Source organism: Pinus tabuliformis, chromosome Q, assembly GCF_031772625.1.
Source record: "Pinus tabuliformis cultivar Carrire ecotype Pingquan chromosome Q, CPIR1, whole genome shotgun sequence".
NCBI classification, from domain to species: Eukaryota; Viridiplantae; Streptophyta; class Pinopsida; order Pinales; family Pinaceae; genus Pinus; species Pinus tabuliformis.
The window spans coordinates 737,238,786-737,261,713 of record NC_142296.1 but is presented as its reverse complement, the minus strand read 5'-3'; the positions used below and the strand labels follow the sequence as shown (position 1 = coordinate 737,261,713).

The 22,928-nt window shown below is 39.2% G+C and overlaps 1 protein-coding gene across 1 annotated transcript; it reads left to right on the top strand.

The window, feature by feature from the left end:
- The first annotated feature begins 1,233 nt into the window (after positions 1–1,233).
- Positions 1,234–3,271, top strand: LOC149221649 (F-box/FBD/LRR-repeat protein At1g13570-like). The gene is made up of 3 exons (XM_089387440.1): positions 1,234–2,405; positions 2,758–2,934; positions 3,193–3,271. The coding sequence occupies exons 1-3, from the start codon at positions 1,345–1,347 to the stop codon at positions 3,269–3,271; spliced, it is 1,317 nt and encodes a 438-aa protein (XP_089243566.1). The 5' UTR covers positions 1,234–1,344.
- The last annotated feature ends 19,657 nt before the right edge of the window (positions 3,272–22,928 follow it).

Here is a 22,928-nt window from a genome sequence, read left to right as displayed (position 1 = left end):
AATTTTAAAAGATGTGAAATTGAAATCGAGCAAAAACTCCACATTATGACATATTTAAACAATCCCTGACTTTTAATTATAGTTAAATAATTAAGCACCATCAAAACAATGGTTACCTTAATAATGGGTACATTCACCCAAATTTTAAAAGATGTGAAATTGGCCTTTTTTTTAAGAGATCATTTAATATAATTTAATATAACCGCATTAAACATCATTATTTTGATATGTGTTAAGATATTTTTTTTACAGAGTAAGAAAATCTATCATAACTTAGTTGTCAAATCAAGAGTGAGGACAACTATTTCTGGCTACTATCCATGAATGCTATTGAATGCAGGGTACCTCATCCCCGTTATTTAAGGAAAACCAATCCGTAAATGCGGGCTAACTCATCATCCTTATTTAAGGAAAACCTATCCGTGAATGCAGGTTAACTCATCACCGTTATTTAAGGAAAACCAATCCATAAATGCGGGCTAACTCATCATCCTTATTTAAGGAAAACCTACTCATCATCCTTATTTAAGGAAAACCTATCCGTGAATGCACGCTAACTCATCACCGTTATTTAAGGAAAACCAATTCATCACCCTTATTTAAGGAAAACCAATTCGTGAATGCACGATGAGTTAGGCTAAATCATCATTGTTATTTAAGTAAAACCTATCCGTGAATGCAAGGAAAACCAATCCGTGAATGCAAGCTAACTCATCACTGTTATTTAAGGAAAACCAATCCGTGAATACAGGTTAACTCATCATTAATTAAGGAAAACCACGTCATTTGGAATAACTAACCTGCTCCTGCCAGATGCCTTGGGTCTTGCGCAGTTAACATGTTTTCTTACGTCCAAAAAAACGAACTTTTAACCAAACAAAAACTATTTTAGGACATACTCCGAACCCAACCCTAACCCTAAGACACTCTTATTATTATTATTTTTTATTTCTTAATTTATTATTATTTTCTTTTTTATTTAATATAAATTTCTTTACTTTATTATTATTTAAATTTTCAATAAATATAATTAAAAAATTAATTATAGATTCGTTGGTCCACATTGTACTTCTTAATAATCGTGCCCTCATTTGCTGACCTGTAAAATTACAGATAGCATGTAAAATCACAGTATGGGTTTTAATGGCCCCGTCCATGGATACTCTTCAATATTGCGGGGTTTATGGAGCCTCACATCCCCAAAGAGTTCATCAAGTTTCTATACTTCGCCTCCCCATGCTTTGCCCTCTCCATTCAATCCAGTGATAGAGGGTGTAATATCATTGGTCCTAAGAACATAGGTCTGAACCTTTTGATTGAGACTGCAGACTGTACAGTCTCATCATGGCTTCCTGTTTTGATGCAGAAGAAGATAGGTTGAGTTCTTTGCCTGATGCTCTTTTGTCCGATATTTTATCACGATTGCCACTGAAATGGGCAGTGAGATGCTCCATACTTTCCAGGAGATGGACTCTACTGTACACGATGCTTCCTCGTCTCAGTTTCTCTCCCTATGCAATTTTGGGCGAGAGCTGTGATAAGGCCGAAGCCAAGGTAAGACTTGAAAACATAATTTTCCGTCTCCTGCTCAGCTATACTGGTGATCTCCGTGCTTTTCATCTCGACGCTGGATCAGTGGCATTCTTGAATTTCAGTAGTGATAATGTTTGCAGTTGGGTACGATTTGCAGCGAAGAATAACGTGCAGGAGCTTCATCTGAATCAATACTGTTATCGTTACAATGATATTACAGGGAATAAGGCAACACCTCCTGCCGCCCTATTCTCATGTGCTGCTCTCACCACTCTTTCTCTGCGTTGCTACGATCTCACCCGCCTTCCTCCCAGTTTCTCAGGATTTTACCATCTAACTTCTTGTTGCCTCCAAAATGTCAGTCTCAGTTATGAGTCCTTGGAGACCATATCGCATTTTCCCCTGTTAAAACATCTGTATCTCTCAGATTTGTTCGCCGACGACCATCGTCTTGTTATTTCTGCCAGCAATCTGGTTAGATTGGAGATATACCGTATAAGACACAATGGGCTTCGCTGTCTGAGCATTCGTTGCCCTAAGCTAGCGAGAATATCGTTGAGGGATATCGATACGGATTTACAGTTGTACAAGATCCCTTTGTATGAATTTTCCAATAAACTCGTCTGTGCCAAGATGGCAGGCAATGGGGATCTGGTAGAGTTAGAATTGGGTCCTCGACAGATGCGGAGAGCCAATTTTGCTGGTTTTCCAGCAACAAGCCGAAGCAGGTTTCTTGAAATTATTGGAAGTTTGAAAACACTGAAAACCCTAAAAATTAGCAGCTCTGAAGGTTTTTCAAGGAAATTTCCAATTACTGCTCTCTTGGAATGTCTGCCCAACCTCGAAGCTTTCTCGTTAACTGATCCTTGCAGGTATGTCAAGCCATCTTTATTTCGCTCATAAATTTTAAGAATATTTTGGAATTCCTCAATTTTATTTTTTTTTCTATTTTTTAATTTCCAAAATGTTATTGTTCTAATTCTAAAAGCCTTCTCGTTAACTGATCCTTGCAGGTATCTTAAGCCATCTTTATTTCGCTCATATATTTTAAGAATATTTTGGAATTCCTCAATTTTATTTTATTTTTATTTTTTAATTTCCAAAATGCTATTGTTCTGATTCTAAAATATGGGTGGAATTTGCAATCTAGTTTAGTTCAACTGACAAATTGTAATTTTTTGACCCAGTATTTACAACTTATTTTGTTATTTCTTCCCAATGCAGGGGCTTTGAAGACATGGATTATTATCATATGGAGGTTTCACATGATAATCTGAAGACAGTGGAAATTAAATTAGTAGAATACACAGAGAGGGAGATTCCTATGCTCGCTTGTATTCTTGAAAGCACTCCTTCACTGGAAGTAATGACAATTGTAGCACGAAAATCTTCTGATAGAAAGTATATTTGTTTTCTAGAGAAGGTTCTACTTTTGAAAAAGGCTTCCTCATGTGCAGAGATTAGATTGGTGAAGACCAAATTCCGATAGCTCTGTTGCTTTTTCCATGTAAAGCAATTCAAGGTGACTGGTGTCTCTGGCTTTTCATTTGAAGTAGTCCAGCTGGTTTTTGTTACTAGTTCTCGTTCGATGCAGAAGGACATGGCACATGCAATTTAATCTGAAGCCTGGTTTTTGTTACTGGTTCTCGCCTGATGCAGAAGAACATGGTACAGGCAATTTAATCTGAAGGCTGGCACGTTGAGTAAATTGAAGTTTGAAGAAGGCAATTACTGCTAAATTTTGTTTTTAGTTTTCTTGGTTGTTTGTTACGAGTTTGAAGTGCAGCAAATGCTGTTTGTTCTGTCTGGCACTTGCAGAAAAGTAACAACACTTGACCACAGTAACAGCTGCTCCATAAAACTATTTAATTCAACTTTTCTGTTGGTGAATTGATGAGGAAATACTTGTTGCCATGTGACTTTAACATTTCAATTGATGTAATACTGTCGGTGCATTTACTATTTCTTGATGAAAAAATTATTGCAATTACCATTACAGTAGTGCAAGATGCTTACTGATTGTTTTGATTACAAACACTTAGCAGACTTTCCATAACACCAAAAAGAAAGAACTGTTTGTTGTAATTACTTCCACCTGATTTTACACATCTCCATATGAGCAATTAAAATTGAGAAAGTGAAAAACCATGCCTCTATTAAGTGGCGAGCCTACTTTCGTGCCAAATGCCAAACTGTAACAAATTTTGAAAAATTAAAAATGTCGAATATAACTGTGTGTATATATATATATATTACATACTTTAAAGATGTTACTGAAACATTATTAGTGTATTTTTACCTAGGAAGCTATTTAGAATCGTATAAATTTTTTCAAAACGTTTGGAATAGGAATTTGTGAAGGGCGTAAATATGTACCGCGTTGTCTATTGAGTGGCAAATTTGCGCTGGAATCTCACCATTTCTTTTTCAAAAAAAATAGGACTATTTGAATCATGTTTTTGTCTACTGAGTAGCAAATTTGATCACATTTTTTTTTCAAAAAATAAGAAAGTATGATTACTTGAATCTTTGGTTTTTTTTGGTTCTAAGTATTATAGTGGAAAGGATTCTGCCAGATTTTCAATAATTTTCTAGGTAACTTTAAATAATTTTCCTTTTTCTTTGGTAACTTAACTTGGAAGCATCCTTAGACTATTATTTTTTATTATTATTATTATTATTATTATTATTATTATTATTATTATTATTATGCTCATTAATTTAGATTTAATATAAAAATATTCTTGTTAAGTTAGAAAAAATTATGAAGATAAAAAGTTAAAATATAGTATATAATTTTCTATAAATTCAAATTAGTTATTATGATTACTTTCATCTATCAAAAGGTTTTTGTATTTTTTAAAGTTAATTTATTGATAATAGGTTATTACATGAAATTTTATATTATATTTAGAGAATCTAGCTGGAAATAAATGTAATGTTTGCTAGATAATTATAAGATGACAAAAGAGACTTCAATACATGTTTTTTATATAAAAAAATGAATTATAAATATCTAACTTTGCTTTGGTTGGGTGTTAGTGCATGGATAACATCTCTAACTAGTTAAGTAAACTAGTCAAGTAAATAAGTAGAATCCTAGATATAACTAGAGAATCAACATGCACTCATGAGCAAGTTCAAAATGTCCTTATGAGATAATGTTGAGTGAAAAGAAGCTTCCATTGAAGCAATTTCTATGATGTGTCTTATAAGGTATCTAAAAGGAATTGGGAAAATGGGAGTGGGTAGATGACCTAAAGATATCTTCATTGCATGAGTGAAAGAAAGAAATCATGGATGAGACAAAACAACAAATGGATGCAAACATGAAATATTTACCTCAATGCATGTCTCACAAATAACAAGGAGTTAAAGAATTTTGTTATGGAGAAGTTTTGTAAGCGTATATGGGGAAAATAGTTGGGTAGAAAGAAGAAGTACTATGTTTAGAAATTCAACCCCACTTGTGATCTCCAACAAAAAGAGTACATTGGAGCCAACATTTCGTGGAGAGAAAATATTCTAATTTCTCAATTAAAAACTAACTCACATCAACTTCGATGTGAAATGGGATGATGGAAGAGACCTAAAGAAGCTTGAGAAGAACAAGTTTGTACTTTTTGCACTTCCGGGGCAGTGGAATTGGAAAAGAATTTCATTTTGGAATGTGATGCTTTCAGAGATATTAGGGACAATTATGGCAATATGTTAGCCTCAATTCCTTCGCATTGTCTTTTCAGTGGGGATTGTTAGAAGGTTGAGTTAGCTCATCATCAATTTGAGTAAGAAAAGCATTGAATTGCAAAATGAAAAAATCAAGAAGGTTGGTAGTCCCATAGACTAATTTTAGTCTTGTGGACATTAAAATATCATTCATTCATTCTCATCAGTTAACTAAGTTAACTATTATGTGAGAGATAACTAGAGAATCAACATATAGTCATGAGTTAACTATTTCATAACTCATGCATGACTCCACTATGAAGAGATAAAATTCATGCATGTGTGATTCTGCTCAACTAATCTAATTAAAGTACAACTAAATCTATCTCTTAACTTATAGTGAAGAGTCAATGCATCGTAATAATTATTCCAAGATAAAGGAAACATGTCACATCATAAGGAAGATAAATAGAAAAAAAACATAAAAATATTTATATACACGAATAATTCCTCATACCACTATCCTTATTTTTCAAATGTTGCATCTATCATAATACCTTCTTTGACAAAAATTCTCATAAGGCTTCATCAAAGTGTCTTTTTTTATCCATGTTTATTTCCTAGTGAGAGTTCTTCCTTCATTTTCTTGGTTAGAGTTTCCTCTTTGGTTAGAATCTTTCTTCGTGACGATTTTCATGCCTTATCAAAGTTACTACATTCTTTCCTCACAAATTTTATATTGATCAAAGTTTCTTTAGGTTAGACTTTTCACCATTTCAATTTTTTCGCCATTAATCAAAGCCTTTGGGAGCATTATGTTGTAGCCTTTTATATCACGTGTCGTACAAGTGCTTTAGAAGATATAGAATCCTCCTAGAGACAACCTATGGGTTTAAAGAAGACCAATTCCTAAGGCATCCGAGTGGAGTACTTTTGGAGATTATCTAAAGGATCTCTGCAGCACTCCATATGTCACGAAGTTTGAAAAAGATAATAAAGGGGGCTTGGTTTAATAGTCCTGATTTCCCCCCTTGTCCCCCCTCAAAATTCCATAACCGACTACCACGTGTCATGTCGTACTGCCATGTCATGTTGACGTCAGCAACCACATGTCCTTATCGGAGCCATTCCTATCACACCCACGAGATGAGCACATGCGATGTGAAACAATGGGGCGCAAGCATCTTCGATTAAAGGCAATGAGTCATTGGTTGCAACGAGTCAAGCGATTAGTTAAATGCACCCGAGTCACATGCGACAAAAGTTACGATGATAGGATGAGTTGGTGTGCGATGAGCTGGGCAGTCGGTTAAACGCGCTTGAAAACGAGTTGTGATGAGCCAACACGGAGGTCGAAAAAATGGCTGAGTATGGAAAATCGTGATGGCAAGCTTATACAGTGCATGATTGGGTATGTGGACCCTGCGAACCAATGTGAGGGGGCGAGCCGACTTGATTTATGGTGCGATGGCCAAATTGAGTGGTCGTCTTGGGCAAGCCAACCCACCTTATCATTTAGAGAGTTCATATATATTGGTGAATGTGTGGAAGAGATAAGGCATCAAGTTCAATCTTCAAAAGCTAACCTAAGCGTACTCTTTACTTGGAAAGAAATGGAGGGCAAACAAATAAGAGCGTCAAAAGTACAGGTAGACCGAGGGTTGCAACACTTGGCTGAAAAATAGAAATTTGAATAGACGAGTTGCAGTTGGGCGACCTTGCTCAGACAAGCTATGTTGGGGCGACCATAACCAGATGATAGATGGGTGCGTATGCCCGCGGATGAGTTACAGTGGGGCTCGCCTGCTCAGACAAGTTGCAGTGGGGTGCGTCTGTTCGTTGAGCTAAACGAAGGGCATTGTTGAACGATGGCAACCCTGAACGAAAGCTGGGGCACTGATGAATGAAGGGGCAACCCTGAACAAACGTTGAGGCACTGCTGAATGAAGGGGCTACCCTAAACAAACATGGGGGGGCTGCTGAATGACAAGGGTGACCCTGAATGACGGAAGGGTGCGACTGAACGAGGACCACCCTAAATGAATAGAAGGGCAAGGCTGAACGAAGGGCGACCTGGGGTGGGGCAACCCTGAACGACAACCTATACTAAAAATTGGAAGAATTGTAAAGGTGAACTTGGGGTTGCCTTCAAATCCTGTACATGTATAATTACTTGTAAAAGTGTATTATTATATTTTTTGGGTAGACTCTAACTAGGGAGTTGCCCCTCCCATTAAAAGAAGATTGTATCCACTGTGCATGTTTATAAATGATGATGATGATGATTGTATTTCTGCTATACTAAAGATGAATGTTTAGTAAAAGCTGAAAAATATTCTAAGTGTTGAATGTTAGGTGTAGTCCGTACTTAAGAGTATTGGTGAAAATAAATTGGGTAGCGGTGCTACGCCTGCCTATGTGTAGTTGAAATACTACCACCAGGACTAGGGTGTGACAAGTGGTATCAGAGGTATTGGATTCTTGAAGGAAGTGATACAAATCCACTTCGTGAAAAATGGTATCATATGTTCGATTTAGATAATCGAGTTTTGCAAATTGAAGTATTACTATTATACTTCGTGTGAGGTTTAACGGAGGTGAAGCATTGTGCTTGGACTAAGTTGAACGATGAGACATGGAAAGTTGAGAAGAATGCTAAGGGAGGCTCTTTCTTACCTTATACAAGTTGAAGTTGATCAAAGAAGAGAACCCATGGATTTGGGACAAACTTGAAGTCTTGGAAAGAAATGTTAAAGATGAACTTCTTCGACTTGGTTGGGCAATGGAGTAGGATGTAGTTGTAGATTGTGATGATGAAGAAGAGGATGTCATGTTGTGTGAAGATGTTGTAGATGTGACAATGATGGAGGAAGAACTTGAAGCACTTATGATTGCTCAAGTTGAACCAGGATCGTACATATTGTAGACATTGATGGATGAGGATACTCACATGGAGGAGCCTCTTAATGAAGTAAGTACTACTTTTACTTATGATTCATTGGAGCTTTTGGAGGATGGGCCATATGCAGTGAAAGGAAAATACATTTTGTTGATGCAATGGACAACCTTACCATGGATTTCTACGATGATACCTTGTGTGGAAAAGAAAGGAACATTGATTGTTGCAGAGCTTTTTGGAGCAATTTGTGACCTCATGGCAGGGGGTGCAAATGCTCGTGACAAGGGAGGAACATGATGATCATTGTAGAGGATAGGTCATGCTTTAGCCATATGGAGAATTAGATAAGTGCCTGACATGACTCATGGACAGATAGGAGAAAGGGTACACACTTGAGCCTTCATGATACTTGGGTGGACTTCTTCATGGTTGAGACCAAGAGGCAGTCTTGGTAGACCTTTAGTGGGGGAGCAATGATGAAAGAGACCTATGTGATATGATATATATGGTTTGAGTGGTCGAGGGCACTAAACCTAGTTGAGGACTAGGTTGAGATGACAAATGTTGTGATGGGTCTACTTAGTTAGACAACATGGGCAACTTGAGTCATGGACATCGAGTTGGATAGATGGAGCATGGTAGACACTATGTAGGGACATTATACAGGTGCACTTATATAGATATTTCACTTATGAGCATTTGATGAGGAGTGCCAAGGCAGTGATGTTGTGTGGATGGATTTGCTGATGCGACATGGAGACATTCTACTTATGAGCTGATGGAGATGTTGTGCACATTTGTACAACAAGAGCATGGATTGGTTGGATTTGTGAACAATCTATGAGAGCATTCCTACTACATGGAGAGCCGAGGCATCTTGTAGTGACCTTTGAGTCCAAGATAGATATGTTTGCTGAGATTTTGGGTGGAGATGATTCATGGAGCTCATGATGACATGAGATTGTTGCAGCCATTGGAGACTTCATATTATAGTGGGCTTGGAGTATCTAATGCATTGAGGAGTTGAGGTTAGTGGTGTATCTGAATTTGATGCAGTATGGGGTGCATACTTTTGAGCACATTTATGGGTGTGTTTGGAAGAGTGACTTGATGGGGATGATCGAGATGAGACACTTTGGAGTTAATGGAGTTGTAGCAATGATGATGCCTTGGTGGCAACACTTTGGCATGGGTTGAGCTGAGACTTAACCACTTTTGATACATGGTGGTTGATTGGTTTCTGACCATGGGCAACACATGGATGATGAGACAGGTGTATACTTGTTTCTTTGACAATAATTGAGGTATGACATATTGCAGATGTGATGGAGGTTGCTTTATGGACCTGGATGTGGCACATTGACAGTCGATTTGATGGGAGGATCTCTTAATTATGAGGAGATGGGGCTTACACACACATATGGATGATGATGTTTGGATAGATGCAACTAATTTACATGCAACACATTAACACCAACATCATGGACAACATGTTACAGATGAAATGGAGATTACTTCATGGACTTGGGCATGGCTTACTTACATTTTGATGGAGATGGGATGGATTCTTGATCGATTTGATGTTGTGCCACATCTCTAAGAGAAATGACTAATGATGGCATGAGGAGGTGCATTCTCATGGTTTGAGCATGACAGTTGGATTAGCTACCCAACTAGTTCAAGTCATGGGGGCTATAGTATTGTTCTGAGATGTGTGGGAGTCAGATTGGAGTATCATGGCAGCAGTTCACATGATGACAATAAATGATAGAGATCAACATGATGTATGTTGCAGTGAGCATGTAGCTTGAGTTGGAGGGACCAACCTTCCATGATGGGGAAACATATGGAGATTGCAATGGATGTGGTTGATGATCATGGATTAAGGAGACTTTCCTATTCATGGAGTCATGGACCTTGATGGTTTATGTGATGGAAGAGTAGAGGTGGGCAACATGGACATTTTCTATGTTCGAGCTAACGACACTTTGTGATTTTGTATGATGGTGTTGTCGAGGATGAAAACCATTTAGAGTAGGGGAGTATGTCACACCCATGAGCTGAGCGCGTGCGATGTGCGATGGTGGGGCATGGGCATATTTGGTTTAAGGTGACAAGTCGAGCGGTTGGTTAAACACACTCGAGTCACATGCGAAGAAAGTTACAACAATGGGATGAGTTGGTGTGTGACAAGTTGGGTAGTCAATTAAACGCGCTTGAGACATGAGTTGTGACGAGCCAACACAGAGGTCAAAAAAATGGCTAAGTATATAAAATCACAATGGAAAGCTTATACAATGGAAAATTGGGTAGGTGGACCCGACGAACCAACCTGAGGGGGCGAGCCAACTTGATTTATGGTGTGATGGCCAAATTGAGTGGTCAGCCTGGGCAGGTTGACCCACCTTTTCACTTGGAGAGTTCATATATATTGGTGAATGTGTCGAAGAGATAAGACATCAAGTTCGAGCTTCAAAAGCTACCCAAGCATACTCTTTACATGGAAAGAAAAGGAGGGTGAACAAACAAGAGGGCCAAAAGTGCAGGCGGATTGAGGGCCATAGCTCTTGGTCGAAAAACAGAAAACTAAACAGGCGAGTTGCAGTGGGGCGACCTTGCCCGGACGAGCTACGGAGGGCCGCATATGCCCTCGGACAAGCTGCAGTGGGGTACCTTCCAGAATGAGTTGGAGTGGGGCATGTCGGCCTGGTGAGTTGAATGACGAGCACTGCTAAACAAGGGAAACCCTGAACGAATGTTGGGGTGCTACTGAATGAAGGGGCGACCCTGAACGAATGCTGGGATGCTACTGGACAAAGGGGTGACCTTGAACGAACACAGGGGCATTGTTGAAGGACGAGGGTGACCCTGAATGATGGAAGGGTGTGGTTGAACGAGGACCACCTTAAACAAATAGAAGGGAGAGGCTGAATGAAGAGCGAACCAGTGTGGGGCGACCCTGATGTCAACCTGAATTTAAAATTGACAGAATGGTAAAGGTGAACTTGGGGTTGCCTTGCAAAGGCTGTACATGTATAATTAATTGTAAAAGTGTATTATTATTATTATTTGGGAAGACTCTAACTAGGGAGTTTCCCCTCCCATTAAAAGAATATTGTATCCACTGTGCATGTTTATAAATGATGATGATGAATGTATTTCAGTTGTGCTAAAAGTTGAATGCTTAGTATAAGTTGAAAAATATTCTAAGTGATGAAAGTTATGTGTAGTTCGTACTCGAGAGTAATGGTGAAAATAAATTGGGTAGCAGTGTCGCACCTACCTATGTGCGGTTGAAATACTACTGCTAGGATAAGGGTGTGACAAATCTTGTGCTGCTAGGCATCCCGCTGGAGGAGAGTGAAAAGGGCTTGTCCGCCCTTGGTTTTGCAAGGAAATCCTTTGTAAACCTTTATTTGAGTTCCCAATGGTTTTACACTATATCGAAACTTTATGCGATATCGAAACTTTAAAAGGTTGTCACCTGTTCAGAAGTTCTGATTGCCAATTGCGATGCATCGAACTCTTGATGTTCCAATTGCCGATTTTCGATGCACCATGATGTTCTGAAGTGTGATCATTGATATACGATGGGGCTCTGATGTGCGATCATTGATATGCGATGTGGCTCTGATGTGCGATCGCCAATATTCAATGTTGCTAGACCTCTGATATGTGATCTTCGATATCAAACCTTTGATATTCCCTCTTTCTTAAGGCTTGAATCCATGAAACTTCTGAAGGCCACCTCTTTTGATCTAGGAGTTCACTTTTGGACTTCTACATATCATTGGAAAGCTTATTCAGAGAAATTTCCAATGGAGAGAGTCTGATTTAGAATTTGAGTATTTTTGAGGTTTGGAATATGCCTACACAATTCTTTACTCTTTAGCATTATTTTGACATCATTTGGCACCATTTGAAAAATTTTGCAGTAGGTGATAACATTGACTCCAATTGGGGACAACACCTTACAAGCAAGGTGCTCAGAACCTGCAAACTAGTAGCCTTCACCATTAGGCATGGTTATTTCATGAAATTTTATATTATATTTAAAGAATCTGGGTGGAAATAAAGGTAACATTTGCTAGATAATAATAAGATGGCAAAAGAGATTTGAATACATGTTTTTTTATAGAAAAATGAACTATAATACAGTGATATATAACCTTGTCTTGGTTGGGTGTCATAGTGCATGGATAACATCTCTCAATTATAGGTCTAGTTAACTAGTTAAGTAAACTAGTCAACTAAATAAGTAGAATCCTAGAGATAACTAGAGAATCAACATGCACTCATGAGCAAGTTCAAAATAAAAAGTTTTGTTCCTTATGAGATAATGTCGAGTGAAAAGAAGCTTCCATTGAAGCAATTGCTATGATGTGTCTTATAAGGTATCTAAAAAGAATTAAGAAAATGGGAGTGGGTAGATGGCCTAAAGATATCTTCATTGCATGAGTGAAAGAAAGAAATCATGGATGAGACAAAACAACAAATGGATGCAAAAATGAAATATTTACCTCAATTCATGTCTCAAAAATAGCAAGGAGTTAAAGAATTTTGTTATGGAGAAGTTTCGTAAGCGTATATGGGGAAAAGAGTTGGGTAGAAAGAAGAAGTACTATGTTTAGAAATTCAACCCCACTTGTGATCTCCAACAAAAAGAGTACATTGGAGCCAACATTCCGTGGAGAGAAAAGATTCTTATTTCTCAATTACAAACTAACTCACATAAACTTTGATGTGAAATGGGACGATGTAAGAGACCTAAAGAAGCTTGAGAAGAATGAGTTTGTACTTTTTTCACTTCCGGGGTAGTGGAATTGGAAAAGCATTTCATTTTGGAATGTGATGCTTTCAGAGACATTAGGGAAAATTATGGCAATATGTTAGCCTCAATTCATTCGCATTTTATTTTCGATGAGGGGATTGTTAGAAGATTGAGTCAGCTCATCATCAATTGAGTAAGAAAAGCATTGAATTGCAAAAGGAAAAAAACAAGAGGGCTAGTAGTCCCATAGACTAATTTTAGTCTTGTGGACATTAAAATATCATTATTCTTTCTCATTAGTTAACTATTATGTGAGAGATAACTAGAGAATCAACATATAGTCGTGGGTTAACTATTTCATAACTCATGCATGACTCCACTATGAAGAGAAATAAAATTCATGCATGTATGATTCTGCTCAACTAATTTAATTAAAGTACAACTAAATCTATCTCTTAACTTATAGTGAGAGAATCAATGCATCGTAATAATTATTCCAAGATAAAAGAAACATGTCACACCATAGGAAAGATAAATAGAGAAAAACATAAAAATATATATATACACGAATAATTCCCTCATACCACCATCATTATTTTTCAGATGTTGTATCTATCATAATACCTTCTTTGACAAAAATTCTCATAAGGCTTCATCAAAGTGTCTTTGTTTATCCATGTTTATTTCCTAGTGATATTTCTTCCTTCATTTTCTTGGTTAGAGTTTCCTCTTTGGTCAGAGTGTTTTCTTGGTTAGAGTTTTCTCTTTGGTCAGAATCTTTCTTCGTGACAATTTTCATGCCTTCTTCAAAGTTACTACATTCTTTCTTCACAAATTTTATATTGATCAAAGTTTTTTTAGGTTAGACTTTTCACCATTAACCAAAGTCTTTGGGAGAATTATGTTGTAGTTTTTTATATCACATTTCACACAAGTGATTTAGAATATATAGAAGCCTCCTAGAGATAACCTCTGGGTTGAAAGAAGACCAATGCCTAAGGCATCTGAGAGGAGTGCTTTTGGAGATTATCTGACGGATCTCTGCGGCACTCCATATGTCACGAAGTTTGAAAAAAATAATAAAGGGGACCTGGTTCAATAGTCTTGATTTTCCCCCTTAGCCCCCCTCAAAATGCCATAATTGACTGCCACATCATGTTGACATCAGTAACCACGTTTCCTTAGCAAAGCCAATCCTATCACGCCCATGAGATGAGCACATGCGATGTGAAACGGTGAGGCACGGGCATCTTTGGTTAAATGCAATGAGTTGTTGGGTGCGACGAGTTGAGCGGTCGGTTAAACGCACCCGAGTCACATGGGACGAAATTTGTGACAATGGGACGAGTTGGTGTGCGATGAGTTGGGTAGTCGGTTAAACATGCCTGAGAACGAGTTGTGATGAGCCAACACAAAGGTTGAAAAAATGTCTATGTATGGAAAATTGTGATGGCAAGCTTATACAATGGATGATTGGGTATGTGGACCCTACGATCCAATGTGATGGGGTGAGCCTACTTGATTTTTAGTGCGATGGCCGAATTGAGTGGTCGGCTTGGGCAGGCCGACCCACCTTATCACTTGGAGAGTTCATATATATTGGTGAATGTGTGGAAGAGATCAGGAATCAAGTTCAATCTTCAAAATCTAACCCAACCATACTATTTACTTGGAAAGAAAAGGAGGGAAAATAAACAAGAGCGATGAAAGTGCAGGTAGAATAAGGGCCGCAACAAATGGCCAAAAGACAGAAATTTGAATGGACGAGTTGCGGTTGGGCGACCATGCCCAGACAAGCTGTGGTGGGGTAACCATTCCCAAATGAGCTACAGAGGGGCGCATATGCCTGCGGATGAGCTACAGTGGGGCTCGCCTGCCTGGATGAGTTGCAGTGGGGTGCGTCTATCCGTCGAGCTGAACAAAGGGCACTACTGAATGATGGCAACCCTGAACGAAAACTGGGGCACTGTTGAATGAAGGGGAAACCTTGAACAAATGTTGGGGCACTACTAAACAAAGGGACGACCCCAAAAAAACACAGGGGTTCTACTGAATGACAAGGGTGACCCTGAACGATGGAAGGGCGCGACTGAATGAGGATCACCCTAAACGAATAGAGGGGTGAGGCTGAACAAAGGGCGACCTGGGGTGTGGCGACCTTAAACGACAGCCCATACTGAAACCTGGAAGAATTGTAAAGGTGAATTTGGGGTTGCCTTCAAATCTTGTACATGTATAATTACTTGTAAAAGTGTGTTATTATTATTATTTGGGTAGACTCTAACCAGGGAGTTGCCCCTCCCATTAAAAGAAGATTGTATCTGCTGTGCATGTTTATAAATGATGATGATGATGAATGTATTTCTATACTAAAAGATGAATGCTTGGTAAAAGTTGAAAAATATTCTAAGTGTTGAATGTTAGGTGTAGTCTGTACTTAAGAGTATTGGTGAAAATAAATTGGGTAGCAGTGCTGCACATGCCTATGTGTAGTTGAAATACTACCACCAAGATAGGGGTGTGATAAGTGGTATCAGAGGTATTGGATTCTTGAAGGAAGTGATACAACTAAACTTTGTGACAAATGGTATCATATGTTTGATTCAGAGAATCGAGTTTTGCAGATTGAAGTGTTACTATTACACTTAATGTCAAGTTTAATAGAGGTGAAGCATTGTGCTTGGACTACGTTGAAAGATGAGACATGGAAAGTTTGGAAGAATGCCAAGGGAGGCTCTTTCTTACCTTATACAGTTGAATTTGATCAAAGAAGAGAACCCATGGATTTGGGACAAACTTGAGGTCTTGGAAAGAAATGTTGAATATGAACTTCTTCGACTTGGTTGGGCAATGGAGCAAGATGTAGCTGCAGATTGTGATGATGAAGAAGAGGAAGTTGTGATATATGAAGATGTTGTAGATGTGACAATGATGGAGGAAGAACTTGAAGCATTTCTGATTTCTCAAGTTGAACTAGGATCGTACATATTGTAGACATTGATGGTTGAGGATACTCACATGGAGGAGCCTCTTGATGATGTAAGTACTACTTTTACTTGTGTTTCATTGGAGCTTTTGGAGGATGGGCCATATGCAGTGAAGGGAAAAGATAGTTTGCCGATGTGATGGACAACCTTACCATGGATGTCTACAATGAGGCCTTGTGTGGAGAAGAAAAGAACATTGCTTGTTGCAGAGCTTGTTGGAGCAACTTGTGACCTCATGGCATGGGGTGCAAATGCTCGTGACAAGGGAGGAACATGATGATCATTGTATAGGATGGGTTATGCTTTATCCATATGGAGAATTGGCTAAGTGCCCGACATGGCTCATGGATAGAATGGAGAAAGGGTACACACTTGAGTCTTGATGATACTTGGGTGGACTTCTTCATGGCTGAGACCAAGAGGCAGTCTTGGTGGACCTTTAGTGGGGAAGAGATGATGAAAGAGACCTATGTGATATGATATATATGGTTTGAGTGACCGAGGGCACTAAATTTAATTGAGGACTAGGATGAGATGACTGATGTTGTGATGGGTCTACTTAGTTAGGCAACATGGGCAGCTTGAGTCATGGACATTGAGTTGTATAGATGGAGTATGGCAGACACTATGTAGGGACATTATATAGGTGCACTTATATAGGTATTTCACTTATGAGCATTCGATGAGGAGTGCCAAGGAAGTGATGTTGTGTGGATGGATTTTTCAATGCGACATGGAGACATTCTACTTATGAGCCGATGGAGATGTTGTGCACATTTGTACAACAAGAGCATGTGAGAAATCTATGAGAGCACTCCTACTACATGGAGAGTCGAGGCATCTTGTAGTGACCTTTGAGTCTGAGATAGATATGTTTGCCGAGATGTTGGGTGGAGATGATTCATGGAGCTCATGATGACATGAGATTGTTGCAGCCATTGGAGACTTCATATTATAGTGGCCTTCGAGTATTTGATGCATTGAGGGGTTGAGGTTAGTGGTGTATCTGAATTTGATGTAGTATGGGGTGCATACTTTTGAGCACATTTATGGGTGCGTTTGGGAGAGTGACTTGATGGGGATGATCGAGATGAGAAACTTTGGAGTTAATGGAGTTGTAGCAATGATGATGCCTTGGTGGTAATGCTTTGACATGGGTTGAGCCGAGACTTAACCACTTTTGATACATGGTGGTTGATTGATTTCTGACCATGGGAAACACATGGATGATGAGGCAGGTGTATACTTGTTTCTTTGACAGTAATTGAGGTATGACATATTGCAGATGTGATGGAGGTTGCTTCATGGACCTGGATGTGGCACATTGACAGTCAATTTGATGAGAGGATATCTTCATTTGAGGAGATGGATCTTACACACACATATGGATGATTATGTTTGGATAGATGCAACTAATTTACATGCAACACATTAGCACCAACATAATGGACAACATGTTATGGATGAGATGGAGATTACTTCATGGACCTGGGCATGGCTTACTTACATTTTCATGGAGATGGGATGGATTCTTGATCAATTTGATGTTGTGCCATATCTCTCAGAGAAACGACTGATGATGGAATGAGGAGGTGCATTCTCATGGTTTGATCACAACAGTTAGATTAGCTACCCAACTATTTCAAGTCATGGGGGCTATAGTATTGTATTGAAATATGTGGGAGTCGAATTGGAGTATCATGGCAGTAGTTCACATGATGATGATAAATGATGGAGATCAACATGATGTATTTTGCAGTGAGCATGTAGCTTGAGTTGGAGGGACCAACCTTCCACGATGGGGCAACATATGGAGATTGCAATGGATGTGGTTGATGATCATGGATTAAGGAGACTTTCCTATTCATGGAGTCATGGACCTTGATGGTTTATGTGATGGAAGAGTAGAGGTGGGCAACATGGACATTTTCTATGTTCGAGCTAACGACACTTTGTGATTTTGTATGATGGTGTTGTTGAGGATGAAAACCATTTAGAGTAGGGGAGTATGTCACACCCATGAGCTGAGCGCGTGCGATGTGCGATGGTGGGGCGTGGGCATATTTGGTTTAAGGCGACAAGTCGAGCGGTTGGCTAAACACACTCGAGTCACATGCGACGAAAGCTCAGCGATGGGACGAGTTGGTGTGCGATGAGTTGGGCATTTGATTAAACGCGCCTGAGACACGAGTTGTGACGAGCCAACATGGAAGTCGAAAAAATGGCTAAGTATGGAAAATGGCAATGGAAAGCTTATACATTGGAAAATTAGGTAGGTGGACCGAATGAACCAATGTGAGGGGGTGAGCCAACTTGATTTATGTTGTGATGGCCAAATTGAGTGGTTACCCTGGTGAGGCTGACCCACCTTATCACTTGGAGAGTTCATATATATTGGTGAACATGTGAAAGAGATAAGGCATAAGTTCAAGCTTCAAGAGCTAACCCAAGAATACTATTTACTTGGAAAGAAAAGGAGGGAAAACAAACAAGAGGGTCGAAAGTGCAGGGGGGCCGAGGGCCATAGCACTTGTTCGAAAAATAGAAAATTAAATAGGCGAGCTGTGGTGGGGCAAACCTGCTTGGATGAGCTGCATAGGGGCACATATGCCCACGGGCGAGCTGTAGTGGGGTGCCTACCTGAACGAGTTGTATTGGGGCACTTCGTCCTGGTGAGTTGAATGAAGGGTGCTGCTGAACGAGGGCAACCTTGAACGAATGTTGGGGCACTATTGAATGAAGGGGCGACCTTGAATGAATGTTGGGGCACTGTTGAATGAAGGGGCGACTCTAAATGAACACGGGGCTGTTGTTGAACAACAAAGTGACCCTGAACGATGGAAGGGTGTGGCTGAATGAGGAACACCTTGAACAAAAAAAAGGGAGAGGTTGAACAAAGGGAAAATCGGGGTGGGGCGACCCTGAATGACAGCCCGAACTGAAAATTGACAGAATGGTAAAGGTGAACTTGGGGTTTCCTTGCAAAGGCTGTACATGTATACTTACTTGTAAAAGTGTAATATTATTATTATTTGGGAAGACTCTAACTAGGGAGTTGCCCCTCCCATTAAACAAATATTTTATCTGTTGTGCATGTTTATAAATGATGATGATGAATGTATTTCGGTTGTGATTAAATATGAATCCTTAGTAAAAGTTGAAAAATATTCTAAGTGTTGAATGTTAGGCGTAGTTCGTACTTGAGAGTATTGGTGAAAATAAATTGGGGAGTGGTGCCACACCTGCCTATGTGTTGTTGAAATACTACCACTAGGATAGGGGTGTGACAAATCCTGTGTTGCTAGGCATCTTGCTGGAGGAGAGTGAAAAGTGCCTGTCCGCCCTTGGTTTTGCAAGGAAGTCCTCTGTAAACCTTTAATTGAGCTCCCAAAGGTTTTACACTATATCGAAACTTTATGCAATATCGCAACTTTAAAAGGTTGTCACCTATTCAGAAGTTCTGATTTCCAATTGCGATGCATCGATCTCTTGATGTTATGATTGTCGACACTTGAAGTGCCATGATGTTTTGAAGTCATTGATATGCGATGCAGCTCTGATGTGCAATTGTTGATATGTGATGCAACTCTGATGTGTGATCGCCAATATTCAATGTCGCTAGACCTCTGATATGTGATCTTTGATATCAAACCTCTGATATTCCCTCTTTCTTAAGGCTTGAATCCATGAAACTTCAGAAGGCCACCTCTTTTGATCCAGGAGTTCACTTTTGGAATTCTACATATCATTAGAAAGCTTATTCAGATAAATTTCCAATGGAGAGGGTCTGATTTAGACTTTGAGTATTTTTAAGGTTTGGAATATGCCTGCAAAATTCTCTACTCTTTTGCATTATTTTGACATCATTTGGCACCATTTGAACAATTTTGTAGTAGGTGATAACATTGGCTCCAATTGGGGACAATGCCTTACTAGCAAGGTGCTGAGAACCTGCAAACTAGTAGCCTTCACCATCGGGCTTGGAATCAAAAATATAATGAACCTATACAACCAAAAAATCTCCATGGAACTTTATTTGCTGGGAGAATTTCCTCATAAAACTGAAATGCAGAAATATAAACTCTAACAACTGGAAATTAAATACTCAGCTAGTGAGCTTATTTATAAACAACTCCTACTTATGTATAGGGTTCAATTCACCTAAGTGAGATCAACCCTCCAATGGTACCAAGTTAGCATTTGGGTGCTAGACCTAATTCCTCCATGTTACTGAACTTTATAAGGCAAGACGAGCATGCACCATGAAAAATCCACAGACAAAAATTTTGATATGTGACCCCAGCTTGATTGTTGATGCTCATCTCTTTTAATCTCCTCCATGAACCTTCTAATGGGGATGTTTTCTTGAAATGTAGTGACTAAAATAGGCATGCATCCCATAAGAACTTCAGACCAAAATTTGACACATACCTTGGAATTTATGTATATTGTTGTAGGCCAAAGAAAGATGCCAAGTAGTCAGCTACTGGATCATGGAATTGATGAGAAAAATTTATAGTTGTCTCCCTTTCTTGAATAGTTTCTAGGGAGGAATCCTTCTGCAACAGGCAGCCACAAACATTTCTTGGCTCTTCAACTTTGGGATCCTCTTGAAGGACCTGTTGTGCGTAGTCTTCTTCCCACATTTTTGTAAGTACCCTTTGAACATCTGCAACAGTATCAACCTCATTTGAATCATCTGAATCATAAATTGGAGAATATTTATTAACTTGAATACTATTTTCTTGGGCTTGTTCTCCATTTAAAGGATGTGAATTGTGCACTGGAGCCTCTTTATTAACCTCCTGGTGGGCCTCATCTTTTTTTGCATCTTTCCATGACTAAGACTATAGTGTTTATGCATCGCTTAACTCCTCATTGAAGTCTATTGATGGTGCTGGACCTGCCAACATGTTAGGGGATCTCCCCGGTAAGAAGTCCTAATTAAACCTCAATCCGTTTGGTGTAGGAGTCCCAACAGTGGGTCATACGGTAATGCCTTGACCGTGATTTCACACAGAGCCAAATAAAATAACTATGTTGGTAGCGAGGGTGTGATAGCTACAAAGAGTCAAGGAAGGTTCATGAGAGGTTCTAACACATGGGGGTTGAGATGAGTGTGCCCCTTAGTAACCTGTGATAGCACGCTATTAGGAAGGGAACACATGAGCAAAGATGCATCACAACATGGAAGGTAAATTAGCGAGAAATCCAAAGTGATGGTTAAACCAACAACACATTTTAGAAAGATTCATACATACTTATATAGAATAGTCTATGCATGCATGCATAAGAAAGAAAATACATATATCATTTAGAGTAAACTAGATAGCATAGAATACAGTAAAACATATTCATGAAACGTGTTGGCTCTTGTTATATTAAGAAGTGTGAGTTCCAGTCATACAATACATCCATGTCCAACCACTAGTCTCAATAGCAGAGCGTTACATCCACAACTGCTTGCTCCTCCAAATAGATGTACTAGCTTTGTGCAGTGGAGAAGCTAAGGCTCGCTACAATACTATCCAAGCTATCTCCAAGATAGCCTTATCAGAATCTTGGCTGAAAAAAATCCTATACAATGAGTTATGAGCGACTATTTATAGCAAAGGGTGGGGTGACCCTTGACATTCCCCTTTGTGACAATTCAACAACCCTCATTGTTATAGACATTTTTGTGCCTTACAGCTATAAGCATAAAATGTCCATAAACCAAGGGATCCTAAGTCCCTAAAAGTGTTGTTCCAGCTCCTAAAGAAACAAGGTCAAAAAATTACAGCTTCTCCCAGAAGTTCTCCACCAGAAACTGCTCAAAACTAGTCAAAACAGGATCATTTCAGGTGCTCCACTAGCTAGCTGCGTTGCAAAGCACCCAAATACACTGGCTAGGTGCGTTGCAACGCACTTGAATGCACTACCAGGGTGCGTTGAGCGGGAAATGACAATTGGCAGAGTCATTCCACGAGGTGGAGAGACAATGGAAGCTTCCAGAATCTTCTCCAATGACACTTGCCTCACTGAATTCGACCAGTGATGAGTAAGAGGCTCTCAGTCTCCAAGTGGAAGCAAGAATTGACAGAGAGAAGCCACTAATCAATTCATAAGCTGACTCATCCTCTTTGCATACATCTATATATGGATCCCTCACCAAGAGATCCAGAGGCTGGAATTTTGTACATTGCAGAGAATTGTTGTTGGTTTTGTGATAGATATCAGAGTATTGGGTGATTTATGCTTTGTTGGAGGTGAAGAAGGGATTCTATGCTGGGAGGTTGATGCTGGATCAGGAATCATCAGTTGTAACTCCTCTTGGATCTTCTTATTTTATCAATAAAACTATTTGAGTTTCTCCTACATGCTTGTATATCCTTGATGTGTGTTATATTTGTATGTTTAGCTTAAAACTGATCCTAAGCTTTTTATGAACATAAATCTATGTCTTTGTGTAGTTTCTTGCTTCTGTGAACTTGTAGAAACTTGGTAATGCTAGGCAAGTGAGGGAGCGGATAGCTGGGAGCCGCCAAAGAGAAGAGAGATTGGATCAAAGGACTAGCGCAAGACACAGGTTGGTTCATCTTAATCATCTTCGTTTATAGTTCATAAAGGAGAATACAAGAGTAGTTTTCCCTGTTTGTTTCTGAGGTCTCTGTCACAACCCAGTGGGATAGGGTCGTTCTGAATAGACACTTTTCCCGAAAACAAAATGGCGACTCCGCTGGGGATCGTGTCTAGTTAGTTTGTTTGTGTTTCTATTGTTGTTCATCTCATAAACTTAGGAGTAGCGAATCGAACTACATTTTCCATTTACAAATGAAAAGTAGACATCTGCTACTCTGGTCCATTCATTGGAACTATTTATGATCTGAACAGTTGACTCACAAATGATCTGATTACCCTTTGTGATAGCTCTTAAACCTCTTGTAAATCAACCCTTTGATTGTGCACTATTGATTGCTTTTACCCGGCCAAAAACCATAGATTAAACTCCAAACCGTGACCCAGAACCCAGAGAGAATTCTCGTTTCTGCTCCAGCACAAGCTCTGTGAAGAGACTATGCATTTCAGCGTA